The sequence below is a fragment of the Hyaena hyaena genome, unplaced genomic scaffold (assembly GCF_003009895.1).
Source record: "Hyaena hyaena isolate Hyena2069 unplaced genomic scaffold, ASM300989v1 scaffold_82, whole genome shotgun sequence".
Lineage (NCBI taxonomy): Eukaryota > Metazoa > Chordata > Mammalia > Carnivora > Hyaenidae > Hyaena > Hyaena hyaena.
Genome location: NW_024080713.1, coordinates 3,645,325 through 3,662,714, shown reverse-complemented (window position 1 = coordinate 3,662,714; position 17,390 = coordinate 3,645,325). Strand labels below are relative to the sequence as shown.

The 17,390-nt window shown below is 39.6% G+C and overlaps 1 protein-coding gene across 4 annotated transcripts; it reads left to right on the top strand.

The window, feature by feature from the left end:
• Nucleotides 1-7,634: 7,634 nt before the first annotated feature.
• Nucleotides 7,635-16,694, top strand: CLEC5A (C-type lectin domain containing 5A). Of its 4 annotated transcripts, none has more exons than XM_039233977.1 (7): nt 7,635-7,812; nt 8,300-8,398; nt 9,233-9,292; nt 11,171-11,230; nt 11,545-11,681; nt 15,178-15,281; nt 16,472-16,694. In XM_039233977.1, exons 2-7 carry the CDS (start codon nt 8,320-8,322, stop codon nt 16,584-16,586), a joined length of 555 nt encoding a protein of 184 aa, XP_039089908.1. In that variant the 5' UTR covers nt 7,635-7,812; nt 8,300-8,319; the 3' UTR covers nt 16,587-16,694. The 4 variants fall into 4 exon arrangements, with proteins under 4 accessions (XP_039089908.1, XP_039089911.1, XP_039089909.1 ...); XM_039233980.1 differs by having other exon boundaries at nt 15,178-15,277; nt 16,472-16,530; XM_039233978.1 differs by lacking the exon at nt 9,233-9,292.
• Nucleotides 16,695-17,390: the final 696 nt, after the last annotated feature.

The window sequence follows — 17,390 nt, the reverse complement described above, 5'->3', positions numbered from 1 at the left end:
GTCTGATTTTGGAAAACTTTTTTAACACTAAATAATCTAGCCTATTTGCTATGTCAAAAATTTTCAGAAGTGAAACAGATGAAATGGAATACATTTCTGAAGTTACAAAATAGATTAATTTCAACATATGTTCTCTTCAAAATTATTCAGCTAACATTCTATTCATATCTGTAAAATCTATACTTGAAAACAACTATTTTCCATTATGAAGCAGAGTGCAATTAAATATTGCATCTAGTTAAAATCTCAATGCACAATATTAACCTAAAATTGTAATCTGTAGAAGAGAAAGTGTTAGGCCTCAAGTTCCAAATAAAAAACACTATAAAATTATGAAAACATAATCTAACAATTAAACATTTCTAATAATCAACTTATATTTTTTAAATTAATTTAAAATATCATCCCCAGTATGATATATTTATGTTATATGTTTGGTTTAGTACAAAACCTTTTTCTTCAGTGCCACAGGTAAATATAGCTACTGTTTGGAATTATTATTTATATGTTTGCCTGCAGCTGCAATTATAAAATATCACAGATTTTATTCATTCTTCTCTAGCAAATTCTCAGCTCTCTTCAATATTCTGAATGTAACAGTATTTCTGGCTATAATGTATTTGTGAATGTTTGACTCTGTAGAAGTTATAATCTCTCCTTTTTCCACAGACAATCTTTCAGAAACGCACTGTAGAAGATTTTGTGGCCACTTTTTGTTTTTACAAGATAATCACCTATTTTATTTGCATTCAGAAACTAATCCTATGGAAATTCTAGTTCTCTCTTTTAGTTCATTAAATTTTCATCATATATCTTTTCTATATAGGAATTGTTCTTTATTTTGTTTTGTAATGGCCTCTTAATTTTTTTTGGCAAAGGCATATTTCAAATTTTCAATACTTAACATACTGCTTAGTTTTCACAAAGAAATGCATTCTCTCTCATTTTTCTGGAAGCATGTGGTCTCATCCTGTTTTCCCTCTTTGTTTTTTTTTTTTTATCTAGGTCTTGTTTTATTATAGTTAATCATCAAGTTGGTTTCCATAGAACACCCAGTGCTCATCCCAACAAGTGCCCTCCTCCATGCCCATCATCCATTTTCCCCTCTCCCCCACCCCCCCATCAGCCCCCAGTTTGTTATAAGTATTTAAGAGTCTCTTCTGTTTTCCCTCTTTGAGTAGAGGCCTGACGCTTGCTCTACTCCAAGAAAAAGAAAAAGAAAACAAAACAAACACCAAACAGCTTTGCACGCAAGACCATGGCAGTTGGATTTTCTCCCCTGAGGTGGCGGCCCAGTGAGCCCTGACTCCTGCTGTACCTTCAGCCAACTGCCCCTTGTGGGCTTGTGTTCTCAACAGCACAAGAACTTCTAGATAACCTGGCTACCTGTTGAAAGCTCCAAAATTTCAAAGTGTTGGCTCAAATTTCTTAAGACACTGAACAAATCAAGCAAAATATAGCCGCATGCTGAATGCAATCTGTGAACCACCAGTTCACAACCTCTGTTACCAGTCTGCAACCTCTCTCTCATGTGGTGTGAGAGTGTTTTTTCTTCTGCTCGAGCACTTGCTCACAAGAGACTAAGAACTGGAGAAACAACTATGAGAGAAAGTCTTAAGAAGGTGCTGTTTGGGTCAAATAACCCAGAATGTAACGGTGCATTGTTCTATTCAGGTGTCATTTTTCTGTTGAGGGGGACAGAACAAGAACATCGCTCTGAGGAACTCTCCTGAAGGTTGCTAAATTTCCAGACTAGAGAGAAGGGTAGACTCCTGCCTCCTATCAGGCTTCGCATGGTTAGGACTGGACCTGATGGACCACAGACAGGCTCTGGGCTCTCCTGATGTGGAGTTCTACCAGCCACATCCCATGAGCAAGTTTAAGTTAAACTCTGCCATGTCTTTCACTTCTATTATTAGTTCCTGAGCATCCCCATCAAAACTCTAGAAGTTGATTTATGATCTCCTGGGACTTAGAGGGTTTTTTTTTTTTTTTTTTTTAACAAAGATCTCAAACAAACCTAGTATTTTACTTCCTTCATAGATCTTTCTACCCAAAGGCCCCTAGACTATATTTTCTTTTTACTCTTTTTTAAAGAAATCCTCAGTTTTGTAGGTTTGGATCCATTTTCATTGATTTTGTGTAACGTTTGCTTTTTTTTCACTTACATTTCTTCCACAATTTCTTTGATTATTGTGACTCTTATATTTATTATTAAGTTTCATGTTCTCTCTTCTGCAAGCCACAGCATCTGTAAAAGTTCTGTTGGATCTAGCACCATATTCTCTTCCTCCTCTAATCACATTTCTTTCTTTCTTTTCCCTCTTTCTATGAATTCAGAATTGATACTTTAGTACTATCTTCAAATATTCTCATTCTTTTTCTGCAGTATCTAATCTGCTATTCAAAACCCTTAACTCCACTAATTGCTTCAAACAGCCAATACGTCTCAAAGCATTTGTTTGCCCATTTCACGACATTAGGGCACATTCTTTTTATAGAACCAGTGTTCATTAAAATCTCAATGAAAACATAAGAGAGATGTTTTTTTAGCATCTCCTGTGTCTCCTAAGGACTTTGTGGCATAGACGTGCATGTCTTTCTTCACGAGGTTCACTTATTTTGGGCTACTGTATTCTCACATATCTGCTCATCTTTTCTCCTCTATGTTGAACTCTGAAGTGGGAGATTAGGACATCGTCCCCACATTCAAGGTCACAATGGGATGGGATAGATATTAGAAAGGGTCAAATCTTATAGGGTTTGATGAAGGAACATGAGGAAAGTTATTTTCACCTCCTTAGGTTCTGTTTTGCCCAACTAGAGACAACCCAAGCAGAAATCTAACTACTGAGTATAGCACTTTTTTTATGATGCTGCAGCCGCTTGCTAGGAATGCAGTAATGTCCTCATTATCCAACTGTCCTCTGCAGCACAACTTCTACTTTATTCAGTGAGTCACTGCACAAAGTGGAAGCCACCTGTGAGTGTTTTCATGCTGCCCCTGGTAGGTTCCAGAACCTGACAACCTTCCCACATAAATCTTCTCTGCTCTAGGCTCCGCAGCCACCCCTCACGTCCAGCTCATGACTCTTCAGGTTTGGATATATATAATACAGTTCTAATGAAGGGTTCTTATTGCTGTTCCAAAAGTAGCCTTATTCAATGCGTTCTATGGATTTGGGGGCATTGCATTGTCTGAGTGGCAATTTACTTTAAAATGACACAGTATTGGTAACATATATGTGAACATAAATTAACTCTATATAAAGTAGGAGGTGGGTACTTATCATTTGAGGTACTATAGTCACAATCCATACTTCAGGATGGTTATTTAAGGAAGATATGATACTTTCTAACCAGGAATCAATACCTTCAGAGATGGTCTAGCTCTTAAGTTATCCTTCTTGAAAATGACTTACTACTGTCCACAAAGAATATTACACAAAGTTTTAATTGATTAAAAGTATTTTGTAGGCCCTAGCACATTCCCATGAGTACATGATAAAAATCCAGCAAGTTTAGAAGTCTAATGCCATAGTGCGGTGTTCCAAGCACTGTGGATATTCCGGGGTTATGGCGCTGATGAGAATAAGCTCAGCCCCGCCTTCATGACTTCATAGAGTCTAACAGGGGAAGCAAACAAGTACATTATCATGCATTTCCCTTAGCCCTCAGGGGAAAAGTACACCATATCATGAGTCCATAGATAAAGGGCACCTAAACCCAGTTAGAGTAAGGAAGGAGAATGAGGGAAATTTTTCCTGAAAGAAATCACATTTCACCTGAGACTCAAAGAATGAGTCAAAATTATCTAGTTAAAGAGAATACATAGGAATATATATGCGGTTGGGAGAGGCGAGGTGGTTCAATTCCTGATTTACATGTATTATGTACTCAATAAATATATGTCAGGTGAATATGTGAAGACTTGGACCCAGGAGAGTGAATAAAGAACTAGAAGTGTAATGTTGCTAACAGACGGTGCATGGGTAGATGTGGTTTCCTGAGATGCACAGAAAAACCAGAACATACATCCCAAGAAACATATCAGGCACATGGCAAACACTCAGCAACATTTGCTGAAATAATGAACACACAAAGACTCATAGACCACAATGAGGAACCCAAACCTTATTCTAACAGCAATGGAAAGTTACTCAAATATTTCATCTGGGAAATGATCTCATCAAGTCTGCATTTTAGAAAAATCATCCCGACTGCAGAGAGAACTGTTGAAACAAGAGTATGCCGGGTGGTTTATTTGGAGGTGGTTGAGAAGATGGAAGGGAGAGCTGGTGAGAGAGCAAGGGGCAGCTTGCGGGAGAAAGGAGACAAGAACACAGGTTTGACACACTTGAGGAGACAGGTCATCATGGTGTGGAGTTTGAGTGGATGGAAAGAGAAGAGAATAGAGAAGGAAGAGAGAGAGGAGCTGAGAAGAAGACCCACCTTTTATGATTTGGGAAACTGAATAGATGATCTTCACATTCTGAGACAGAGAACATAAGAGGATGAACATTCACATTTAGCAGAGCATTAATTAATTAATATATTTAGGGACATGTGGACTCCAGATTGTCTGTGGAGCATCTGAGTGAAAAGTGAAACTAGTCAGAAGATACACCCATCTGAAATTCAGAGTCAGATTTGAGAATCATCTTCGTGAGCATGGTGGCTAAAACCATGACACTTGGAAGAGAAGAAGAAGTATATAATTTTAGGAATAGGCAGAGAAGAAAGTAAAGAGAGGCTAGAGAGAAAGACAGGAAACCAGGAGAATATGGAATCATGGAGGCCAAGAGAAGCATACAACATAAGATGCTGTGGGGCCCTGTTCAAGATCAGGAAATATGAAGATCAAATGGTATTCGCTTAACTATTGAGTAGGAGTCATTACTTTGTGATGTAGTCACGGTAGGATTCAAACTGGAGTGAGCTAAGGAGAAAGCGGGAGGCAAGGGAGAAGAGGCAGTAAAAATTGACAGTCCTTTCAAGAATTGTGACTTGGAAGAAAAAAGGAAACAACAGTTCTCTTTCAATTTCCATGTTTTCTCATTAAACTGCTTGGAAGAACCCCTACAATATAGAGTGAAGGAAATACATACATTTAAATGTATATGTACCTAATAATAAAGCTCAAAAGACAGTATTTGTCTTTCCTTCTGTGTGTGAGGTATAAAATGTAGTCTTTTTTGTAAGTGGCCATATTGATACCACTCCAACACATCAAGCAATGAATCATAAGAGCCCCTTCTTCCAGATTTCCTTCCCAGGCACCGCCCCACAATATGCATGGTTACTTATCAATACAAAGAGGGCAGTCACAGTTCCTACGGTCACTGGTATTTTTGCTGCCATTGTCATTATAGGGCGTAGATTCTGAAAACAGGCAATCCATCTATTTGGTGCCATGCTCTGCCAGCTTTCATAGTTGGTCCTGGAAGCAGGGAAGGGAAACTCAGTGTCCCTGTTTTTGTTCTTCCTTAGAAGAGTTCATAATGACTATCCATTTCAATTTTCTCTCTCACACACACACACAACACACACACACACACACACACACACACACACACACACTCTTTTCCCCACAACACACCACAGTACACCCAGAAGCCTTGTTTAGCTATATACTGTGTCCCCTTCAAAGTTTTTCCAAGAACAGGTGTGGGCATGGCTTTCTATCTCCCTGAACACTTTTGTAATTTCACTTTACAGTGGACTCCATTGTCTTAGGAAGACAATTATTATATTACATAATACACATCCTAAAGTTTGCATTTTTATCTTAATATCATGTGAAGATTACCAAAGTCAAATTTCAGGGTTTTTTTTTCAATACTTTAATTGCGGTAAAATATACACAAAATTTTCCACCTTGACCACTGGTAAGTGCATTCATAATTTTGTTCAACCATCACCACTACCCATTGCCATAGCTCTTTTCACCTTGTAAAAACTCTATACCCATTAAACTCAGTTTTTTTCTTTTAGAAAAACTTTCTCCTATATTTTTAGGGCTTGGTCTGGAGGAAAAATGTCTACTTGGACTCACTAAGCAGAAAATCTTATATCTCAACCTATAACATCTCATTGAGGATTACAGTGATCACATCTTTTTTCAGAGTACAATGTGTGATACCTTCCTTACAACTGTGCAGTTAGAAGACCCTTTCCAGTGATTTTCCAAAGCAATGGGCTGTGGACTCCACATGCTGTTGATGTCAACATTACAAAATAGCTAGAGTACTAACAAATTATATCAAGGTGACAATTATCATGCTAATAAAATTGTAAGCATTACCTTGGCATTATCTCACAACAATCTCATCTGGCATTTACTATAATTACTCCTATTGCTAAATGAAGAAATGGAAGTTTAAAGAGATTAAGGAACTTAGTTAAGGACATCCAGCTAGTAAATGGCAGAAGCAGTAATCAAGACTAACTTAAAGTTACCAATAACCTAGGATTAACTTAAAACTTTTGTTTATATCCATTACAATTTACCCAAAGGATCACAGTTGTCACTTGTTAAGTAAATGATATATGTTTATACCTAAATACTATATGTATATTAAATAAAACATTAGCAAGGTACGTGGCTGGCTCAGGTGGTGGAGTAAGTGACTTGATCTTAGAGTTGTGAGTTCTAGGCCACATTGAGTGTTGAGATTACTTTAAAATAAATAAATGAATAAATAAATAAACTTTAAAATAATACATTACAAAAATTCATATTTTAACATGGAAGGATATCTGTATAGTGCTAGCTTAGCCTACAGGGTATAGATTACAAAACAACATATATAATACGATCCCATTTTTCCAAATGAACCAGTGTCTACCTGCCATCTATTATCTATCTATCTATCCACCTAATCTATCATCTGTCTTTTTACTATCTACTCATCTAGAAAGAATATATTCCCAGAGATGTTAACAGCGACTATAGCTGAATGTGTGAGTTGACATGGACAGTTTTGTTTTTTTTTTCAATTTTCCCTGTGAATATTTTCTAGCCATTTTTTGTAATGAGCACATGTGGCTTTTATATTAAGGAAATATGATAAAAGGAAAACTTCAAATTTAATAGGCAGTAAAAATTCCCTGATAATAAGATGTTACTATTGTTCACCCTCACTTCACTTCCTGTATCTAGCAGAGTGCCAGGCTCAAGAAATGCTGAGCGGTCCCCATCCTCAGGTGGCACCTGGTCTGGGACCAGAGAGGAGGAGTCCACGATAAAAGGTACTGCGCAGAGCTGTATGACAGTGAATGGAACAGATGGGACACAGGAGGACCTGCTCACTAACATCAGTGACTTCAGATGGATTTCTTTTGCTTAAAATTTTTATTTTGACATAATTTCAGCTATGCAGAAATGTTACAAGGAAGGAAAGGACAAATAATTTCCCTTCACCCAGATTCCCTATTTGTTAACCTTTGACCACCCTTTCTTCCTACTGTATTTCAAGTAGATTCAGACACATAGGGTGAGTCTGTGTCAAGGTGGCTTTCCAAATTCTCCTAAAAATGTTCCCCTTTACTAGATCCCCTGGCATGAAGCTTCCTCTTGCAGAGGCTAAAAACTCCCTTCCTCTCCTTGCCCCACCCACTCCCCTTGCCAAGAACGCTTACCAGGAAGAAGTGTTTGCACGGGGATGCTGCCAAGATATACTAAACACTGTGTGAAGAAGGAAGAACGGTGCTTGAACAGAAGGAGCAGATTCTCTGAAGGTGCCTCTGCCCGCCACACCAAGTTTAAGACCCCCACCTGAAAACTAGGCCAGCCTTCCCAAGAGAAAGCAGGTGAGTCTGTTTGTCTGTCCTCTCTGCACAGATTGTTGGTCCTTCCCCAATGCCAAGAACTTTGGGGACACCTGTCCTGTCTGTAAGAGTCCGGGCATAGTCTTTTAGAGATTGAGTGTTCTGGCACCTGAAGTCTGTATGATCAAGACCACAGAGAAGGTCCCAGAGATCAGGATAATTTCAAAACTAAAGATTCTCAAAGAGTCCAGGAGAGGATTTGTTAGACAGACAGAGTTTAGGAGGCCACAGATAGACAGGGATAAAGGATAGAGCTAAGGTATGGGTGAAGGAGAGGGAGCATTCCATCAGTACAAGATCCTATGCATCTTCTGGGCATGGGTCGAATCTCATTCTTGTAGCTAGCTGTCAATGGCATGCCTGCCTTCCAAGACTCCCATGGGGTGTTCTGGAAAAGAGGCATATATCCTGCTGGAAAGAAGCCTTGTTCCCAGATTCTGAATGTGGTACTGTGTTCTAATCCCGACAGGTCTTCTCATCTCCTTCATTATGAATTGGCATATGATAATCTATGGGCTTATCATAGTGGTGCTTAAAATGATTGGAATGATCTTTTTCCTGCTTTATTGTGAGTATTTGAGCAACCTCTTACCCTAACCCCATACAGTCTTGTTCTCTGATTTTTCTCTCAGAAAGAGTAGTTGAATATAAAGGCAATGTGCCTAAGTCTTTCCACCTGGGGGTAGGAACCCAGTGTAGGGGCAACTGACAATACTCTTCTCACTTCCCAGCACACACAATGGGCCAGGTCCCTTGGTCTCCCTTGGAGATGTAGAACTGACCAGTGTTGGATGGTTAGAACACCACACAAAGCTTTTGCCACTACAGTGTTAAGTGGGTAATCTGAGGTAAAATACTTGTCAGTGCTTATTATTGCTGCTCAAACTTGAAAATCAGTGTCAGTTCAACCCAATGATAAGGCCGAGATAAGGGCTGCATAATAAGGTAATGGGATTTTACTGGGGGAGAGATTACCCTCTATGTCCATAGTCACTTTCATCCAGATGCTTAGGAGAAGAGGCCCCATAGCAAAGGGTTTCCTTGCAGTGGCACCAAGAATCTTCTCCAGCCCGAGAAACTGGTAGGGAACATAAATGAGGAAGGAAACATGAGTGAAAGAAGCAGTTGGGTAAAATGTGTCTTCCCTCTGACTCAAACTGAAGGTGCATTTGTCATCATGGAAGAGAGCAGGAAGAAAATATGAATATGAATAAGAAAACACACTTCCCCCCAAAAAAGGAAAAAAAAAAAACCCTATACATCTTCATTGACCTGAGTCAGAGAGCTCCTGATCACACAGTGACAATCATGGTGGCCCAGTAGCCCCCATGGTGATGTGGGTTTGTTATATTCATCCTGCAGCCACCTTTGGGACTGAGCCAACAACTGATTTTCTTTGTAGTCCCACAGATTTTTGGCGGAAGTAATGTCAGCTTCCTTCCCACAGAGAGCTATGGAACAGGTAATGTGCATGACAATTATTCCCCTGTACCTCCAGGATTTTGTGTGCTGACTTCTTACAGACCTTTCTCCAGCCCTTCTTTCCCAAGAAATTCATTTGCAGGAAGGGTCCTTAAAGATATTCTAATTGCTCTAATAAGACTACGTTCTAGGAATCTAATGTATAGTGTGATGACTATAGTTTACAAGACTGTATTACACACTACTCGAAAGTTGCTAAGAAAGTAAATGCTAAATATTCTCACCACCAAGAAAAGGGGTAGGGGATTTTGTGAAGTGATGGGGATGTTAACTAGCCTTACTGTGTAGCTAATAATTTTGTACCATGTACATGGATCAAATCATCACCTCCTACACCTAATTAAGCTTACTCACTGCTTATATCTCAATAATGTGAGGGGGAAAAGGATAGCACACCCAGAAAATAAAGAAACGATCTTCTAATTAATTTTCTTGTTTTTATCAATGGGAAACCTAGAGTAAGCTGATTGAAATTTCTGATCCTCAGTTTTCCTCCTGGGTATGAGGATGATTTGTATATAATTACTATAATGTAATGAGAAAGTATTTTATAAACTCTAACATGTTGTGCACCTAAAGGAATTGCTATAAAAAAACATATCCCACAAAAATCTCAAAGATTGTAAGCAGTACTTTTTTGTGTGCCAATCACTCTGCTAGACCAACAGAAGAATGAAAACAGGAGATATCAATCAGCTGTCCTCTATAAAGCACAAAACCCCATGCCAAAAGCTAAGGAGCAAACAAGAGATGAGGCTCTCCCTGTCAAACCTCCTCCTTGGAAAGCTTTTCCAAGGACCTCCCTCTCACTTCTTCTTAAAACATTTATTATACTACAAACATCTTTAGGAGAAAGATAATTTCTTCTTCATCTTTATATCAACTAAGCCTCCTAGAACAGTGAGCTATGTGGAGGAAATATTCATGAAATACTTACAAAGTTCTGTGTAGCTATAACCCCAAAACAGTTGCTCATGAAAAACAGGTTATTTTATATCACAAAGAGCCTTTGAGCTGGGGAATGAAATGAAAAATTAATGCTCACTTGTATGTTTCAGTAATATAATTTAAGTCGCTGATTTGGTGTCTGGGTAAACTAAATTGGTCTTCAACCACACGGGACAAATAACTGGGCAGCCGAGGAGAGGTTTTGACCAGCGTCTGAAGCCACTGCAGTATCTGCTTGGCCAACCAGGAAAAATGAGGCTTCTTAGAGGCCTATCAATTCCCTTATTTATCTTTAAAGAAATAAACGGACTCTGCTCATAGGAAATCTCTGGAATGTTCACCTGCCTCCGTGTCTGCCAAAATCCCCAGTCCTGAACCTAGTTTCAGTTAGCCTCAACTCTTAGAATTGGCAGGGGCCACTAAGAGGGGAGCCAAGGGCTGCCTGCAGGAGTGCTTACAGAGCAGGGGGTGTTGGGGCAGCAGACATGAGGTGAACGGCACCTGCTCTGTGGAACCCAGAGAAGAAGTGCTCCAAACACCACCTAGGGGGGCAACACTGGCAAAAGTATATATGGAAAGGAGTGAGAAATTTCCCTCCTGGTACTAAATTCACCCATCCCTCTTCCTTTCTCTTGTTCTTTTTCTCAACATTTCACACCTACTGCCACACACACACACACACACACACACACACACATGCACACACACAAGATTTGGGGTGTAGGGCATGACAAAAAATAATAGTAGTTAGATGGAAGCTTCAAAGATAGAAAATGAAAAATCCTCACAGGAGGTGGCCAAGAGCATCTCGTCTGCCACTGTCCAGAGACAGGTCATTGCAGGGACTGTAGAGCTGCTCTGTTTTTGTTGTATTCATGACAGTTACCTTCAGGCTTTCTTTTTGTTTCAGTCCCACAGACTTTTGGGAGCAGTAATGTCACCATACTTCCCACACAGAGCTATGGAACAGGTAAAGTGCATGACAATTATCTCCCCTCAACATGAGGTTCTTATGTGCTGAATTCTTAGACACTTTTCCCATTGCCTCCTTTCTTGTGGAACTTTTTTGCTCAAGAGGGCCATAAAGACCTTCTAGTTCATCCCTGTCATGTTGTCCACAGGGAAACTAAGACTAGGCTGCTTGGGATTTCTACCTGGATTGAGGATGATTTCTATAGATATAACTGCTACAAAGAAATTCATGTCCCACTATGTTATGACCCCATTCCAGGGTTCACGCTCCAAACCACTAATCCTATACTCTCTTTTCTTGCATTTCTTTAGTCTGCCCCAACAGGTGGTATTTTCATCAAGGAAAATGCTTTTGGTTGTCCCCTTTTGAAATGTCTTGGAATGAAAGCAGGGACTTTTGCAAAACAGAAGGATCCACTTTAGCCATTGTCAACACGCTAGAGAAACTGGTGAGTGCACTGGGAAAACCCCACACTACATTAGCCCCAGCAAGTGGAGATGGCAGAGTGATTTGATTGGTGGAGTGGGGACAGGGTAGAGGTGAGAAATGGAGAGATGCCTGGCTGAGAGCCCAAGATCCTTGCTCTGAATCAGAAGGTTGGAGACTCTATACAGTAGCAATGGGGTATATTCCTCAGGTCATTTGAGCTGGGGAAATCCACACTGTATCCTCTCTCCCATGAAGTTTAGCAGTGCACTGATATCCTCAGGATGGGTCAGGACATTTAAAGTGCAGGGAATGACCAAATGAGCTGATGCGTATAAAAGTTGTTTAAAAACTACAGCATACTTCATATATGTGATCTATTAATGTAGCATCCTCATAAATAAATAATGTGCAAATTAACAAAATTAGCCACATGAAAAATAAAGAATCAAATCATAGAATTGGGATAGTAGTATCTAGTTATGACAAAAAAATTTTATCATAAAGATTCTGAGGGGGTATCATTATCCATATCTTGTATCTGAGGAGGCTAGGATACAGAAAAATAATTTGACTCAAGTTATACACACACTAAATGACAGGACAGGACTAAACTGATATCTCTCTAACTCTAAAACCGATGCTCTAATCAATTTTAGATAATAAGTTATCTTAGTTTATCATTGCATCTCCTTCAAATCCTGAGCATCAGCTGAGTGCTAGGCATGTGTTATATACTCCATGGCTGCTTCTCTGCCCTCTCTCATTCACCTCTCCTCTATAAAGTCCTCCTGTGGTTGAGGAGAAGTCATAAGAGGGCCCCCTCTGAGTCTTGGTGACAGGTGTCTAACAAAGAGCAGGGGTCACAACGCTACAGATCCTCTGAGGCTAAGTACACAGATGGGAAGGGGAAATACCTTACAATAGAAAACAAGAAGTAAGCTGTGGGGGAGAAAGGAGAAACGAAGAGAAGAGGGGGGAAAGGGAGTTGAAAGAGGAAGTTGACAGTCTCTTCCTCTACTCAACCCTCAAGTTCTGGTGCATCTCAAGTTGGAATCCTTGGTACTCTCCAGAAAAAGCTCATCATGTCCACAATTTGCGAGTGATCTCAAGTATGTATCCCCAGCTACTTTTCTCTAGACCAGACCATACATCAAAATCCACTTTGATCTTTCAAAAGCACCACAAACTCAACATGTTCAAAACTAAGCTAAATTAAATTTTACCTCAAATGCTCCTCCTTTTGTGTTCCAAATATTGGTGAGTCATCATGTCACCCAAGATTGAATGCTGATGGTTTTCTGAGACTTAATCTCTTCTCTTCTCCCCTAAATTAGTTGCTAACCAACTCTTTTCCTCTCTATCTCCACAGAAAATTATTCATTTCTCACCTGGATTTCTTAAGAATTCTTCTAACTCTTCTCCTTGTCCCTGATTTTGCCCCTTCTTACCTATCCTCCATAGAACCCACACAATAACATCCCTACCACTCTAAACTGTCTGTGCCATTTTCCAAATTAAAGTGGGTTAAAGTCCAGTTTTCCTAGCATGACACATAAGGCCTTGTACAGCACCTGCCTTCTTGTCAGTCTCGTTCTCCACCAACCTCCCTTCTCCCTCTACACAACCACATTCAGGTGCTCTGCAGTCTACCTGTGATCTGATGTTCCCTCTTCCAGGAATTTCCACACCCTCCCTTCGCATTTTTCCTGACAAACAGCTATTTTTCAGAATTCATCTCCAGTATCACTTCAACTTTCTAGAAGACCCCAAATCCATGTAGAATTGATCACTTCCTCCTTTCTGCCTGCTCTATGTCTAGTACATATTCCCTAGCTCTATACCTGGGAGACTTCACTATGCTGATTAACTCATCTATCTTCTCTTATTAGACCTGTGGATCTTCAACATGTTCGGATCACTGACATTTTAACAATGGTGATTAAAGCCATATACCTCTTCCCAGAAACACTACATAAGCATAATATTTTGAGTAAAGCTGCAACAGCTTCATAAACCCTCTTCATAACCATCCATGGCTCAGTGCAAGAGAGTAACGTGTTAAGAACCCTTATTTTAAACCATTTGTCAGCAAATTTATCTTAAATGGTAAGATAGTAAATATTTTGTTTTTCAGGTCATATGGTCTCTATCATAACTCATAACTGCTTAATGCTGCCCTTGTAGCTCAAAAGCAGCCATAGATTATATGTAAAAAAAAAAAAAGGGGGGGCCTGGATGTGTTCCACTAAAACCTTATTTACAAAGCAGGCTAAAGTCTGGATTTGGCCCTCTGGCTATAGTTTGCAAATCTCATTTCAGATCATAATTTCTTATTTAAAAAATTTTAATGTTTATTCATTTTTGAGAGAGAAAGAGACAGAGCACAAGCAGGGGAGGGTCAGAGAGAGATAAAGAGACACAGAATCCAAGCAGGCTCTAGGCTCTGAGCTATCAGCACAGAGCCCGACACAGGGCTCAAGCCCACAAACTGTGAGATCATGACCTAAGCCAAAGTCAGATGGTCAACTGACTGAGCACTCAGGTGGTCCCAGATCATAATTTTTTAAAGGAGAAACCAATTTGTTTCCATATCCCTGGCCTCATACAATGGCTCACTGGATACTCAAGAAATCTTCGTTAAATGAGTAAATACAGTAATTAATTTTAAAGAATAATGAAATGAGATATTTCAGGGAAGGAGAATATTGGAAAAAGATGAATAAAATCAATAACCCTTGGTTGGAGAAAGACTCACGTGAACTTGGATACCCATTCGCTGGTTACAGGAGGTTTATAAAGAGTACAGGAAAGAACCCAGGAACTCTCAGTCTTCTGGCTTGAGTGATTTGTGATTCATTGGTTTAGTAAAGAAACTAAGATATCATAGATTGGTGTCAGTTTAGCAACTACTCAAAATTCACTGATTATTTCTCAACACTCTTTTAAATCTCCCCAACTATACTGCCTTGCTAAGAACTCAAGAAATTCACTTGATTCGACCTCATTTGGAATGTAAAATTTCTGGCAGTGAAAGAGAGAGGCATGTCAAATTAAAAAAAAAAAAAAGGATTATTTGAAATTGCCCTTTTTTAGATCATATATACCCTTCCTCTTCATTTTCATAGTGTGGCCCCTGGAGAGCAGCATCAGCATCACCTGGGACTTTGGTAGGAATGTAAATTCTTGGTCCCTTAAACTAGACCTCCCAGGAATCAGAAGCCCATCAAGCTGTGTTTTAACAAGACCTCCAGGTGATCCTGATGCTCTGTGTATACTGAAAACTACTCTAGGGTTTATGGTAATGCCAGCTACAGCCAGCCCCAGAGTCCCTTTCCAGCCTGTCAGTTCCCAGAATCAGATATAATCAGGGTGTTTTGGTACAAGGGAGACAGCAGCAAAAAATAAATAAATAAATAAATAAATAAATAAATAAATAAATAAATAAAAACAGAAACAAAAAACAAATGAACAAAAAACCTCCTTTTTGTTGAACTGTTTATTTTTTTATCTTCTAGAAATTTCTGCAGAACATAATTGGTGCTGAGAAATATTTTATTGGCTTATACCAGGATACAGAGAAAAGATGGCGTTGGATCAACAACTCCCCATTCAATGGCAAGTATGTGAATATCTCACATCTTTCTACAGATCTTGGTTTGCCTAAACAGACCAGACCTGAGATTCAGTGGGTTTATCCTGGAATAGCACAAAAGCTGAGACTTGACTTTTTGTTTTATTCCTCTCCTTTCTTCTGATGCACCTATTCCCAGAGACACATTTTTGGTAAACTTTTATTAAGGAGAATGTCAAACATTTCTAAGCAGAGAGAAGAGTATTCATACAATGAGTTCTTCTGTTCAAATAAAGATGCAAACAAATCCACACACATACCATTTGTTTGCTATATTTCAAAGTCTCTTTTAACTCATAAACTGTATTTTATTACTAAGTTTTTATAAGTTCCCCATATGGGTCTTCTTTATGTAAAGGAAGTTTATCATTAGCAACTGTCTATGCCTTAAAGCTATGAACTTCAATTCCCAAGAGCTATCTCCTATGAATCATTCCATGGACATAAGTGTTGGTGGAGAATGTGACATTACTGGTATACATAAGAAAGTGTGGAGTCAGACAGAAAGTAAGTCAGTTCCCCAGCCTATAACTGGGCTTCTCACAGAAGGAAGGAAATTAAGATTCATTCAATGTCTACTAAATGTCAGGCACCTGCTAAGCACTTACTCATGTCATTTCCTGCAGTATTCACAATGATGCTGTAGAAAAAAGCTTTTATTAATCCTCATTTAACAGACAGGTGAACTGAGGATGGGAGGCTTAAAAACGTATTGAATATCACCACATTGGGTAGATTAAATTGTGGCTCCATCCACATCAACTTGACTCCAAAACTCATGAACTTTCCATGAAACCAGACTCTTCCCAGTCAGATTGAAAGGGATTGAATGACAGAAAAAGAGGTGGGGGAAGGCCAAAAGAGTTTCTCCTAAAGCCAGCTGGGGCCTAGGAAAGGAAGAGCAACCTCTCCATACTCCTGCTGTGAACATAGCACATACAGTACTAAAACATTATTTCTAGGAGAAAAAGACAGATGAGATGTTTCTTACCAACCACAAGAGTTAGTTAAGCACAAGAGTTAGTTAAGCACAAGATGGACTTTGAGCCCATCTCACAGGAGAGCTCACAGAGAAGGGCCAGTGTAGAGCTAGATTTGGGGATAGGAGAAGGTGGATTGGAATTGGCAAAGGGCAGGACTGACAAATGGGCCTTAATCACATTTCCTTTCCCATTTAGCATTACCAGTCAGCAAGAAAACTTCAACTGTGTGACCATAGGCCTAACAAATACATTCGATGCTTCATCATGTGACATCAACTTGCGCTGGATCTGTGAGAAGCTGGTCAAATGATAGGAGTTCTCTGTGGCCTCTGACAAGAAAAACACACTTGTGGAGAAAGCAAGAAGAATATAATTGGGATTGGTACAGGAAATACAGAACATCAAATTACTGTGTCCATCTTCTACATGTTCCTGGCAGAGCTCCCTAACAAATCCTTGGGGCTAGTGCTCCAGTCCCTTCGCAAATATACTTGCATACATACAACAGAGACAAACTTCCCATTCTGAGCCAGCAGTTTCCCCCCAACACTCCACTTTCTGTGAGTGTCATAGCTGTGACTCTTTTTAGATCTGCACCAGACATCTAGTAAATGATCCCTTTCTCCATCTCTCTACCAGGAGAGGCCTTTGCCTGTGTTGGAAGTGATCTTCTGCTTTGGAGGACTAGATGTCAGTCACCTCCAGGAGACAGGGTCACTTTTAGGTAGACAACTCAGTTGATATAGTAATGAGGTCTGTTTCTATAGAACTGAGCATTTCTGACTGATCAACAGGGTTTAGCCTATTGCCAAGTCTGTTTCATCCTCAGAGCACATACGCCTAGTATCAGAGAGAAAGTGCAGACTGAGCATGTGAAAACATTATTTAGAGAGTAGCAGAGGTAGAAGAGGGATAAACTCAGCTTCTTGACTTCACCTGTGTTCCCAAGAGACCTGTGTTAACATGCATCCCACGCCTACCCAAGGTAGGATAGCAGAGACCCTTCTCAGTCCAAATTGAGGCAAGGCCTGGAGAAGGTCTCCTGGAGCCAAGCTTGGCTTGTTCATGGGAATGGATAAGGGTCTGGCCTGAGCAGGGATCTTCCAGGAAATCC

What these genes read in the sequence shown, in the direction of transcription:
- CLEC5A (XM_039233977.1), top strand. Translation starts at nt 8,320, where the DNA reads ATGAATTGGCATATGATAATCTATGGGCTTATCATAGTGGTGCTTAAA. An exon ending in CACACAGAGCTATGGAACAG is followed by an intron (nt 11,231 to 11,544) that starts GTAAAGTGCATG and finishes GCATTTCTTTAG; the next exon opens with TCTGCCCCAACAGGTGGTAT. An exon ending in TCAACACGCTAGAGAAACTG is followed by an intron (nt 11,682 to 15,177) that starts GTGAGTGCACTG and finishes TTTATCTTCTAG; the next exon opens with AAATTTCTGCAGAACATAAT.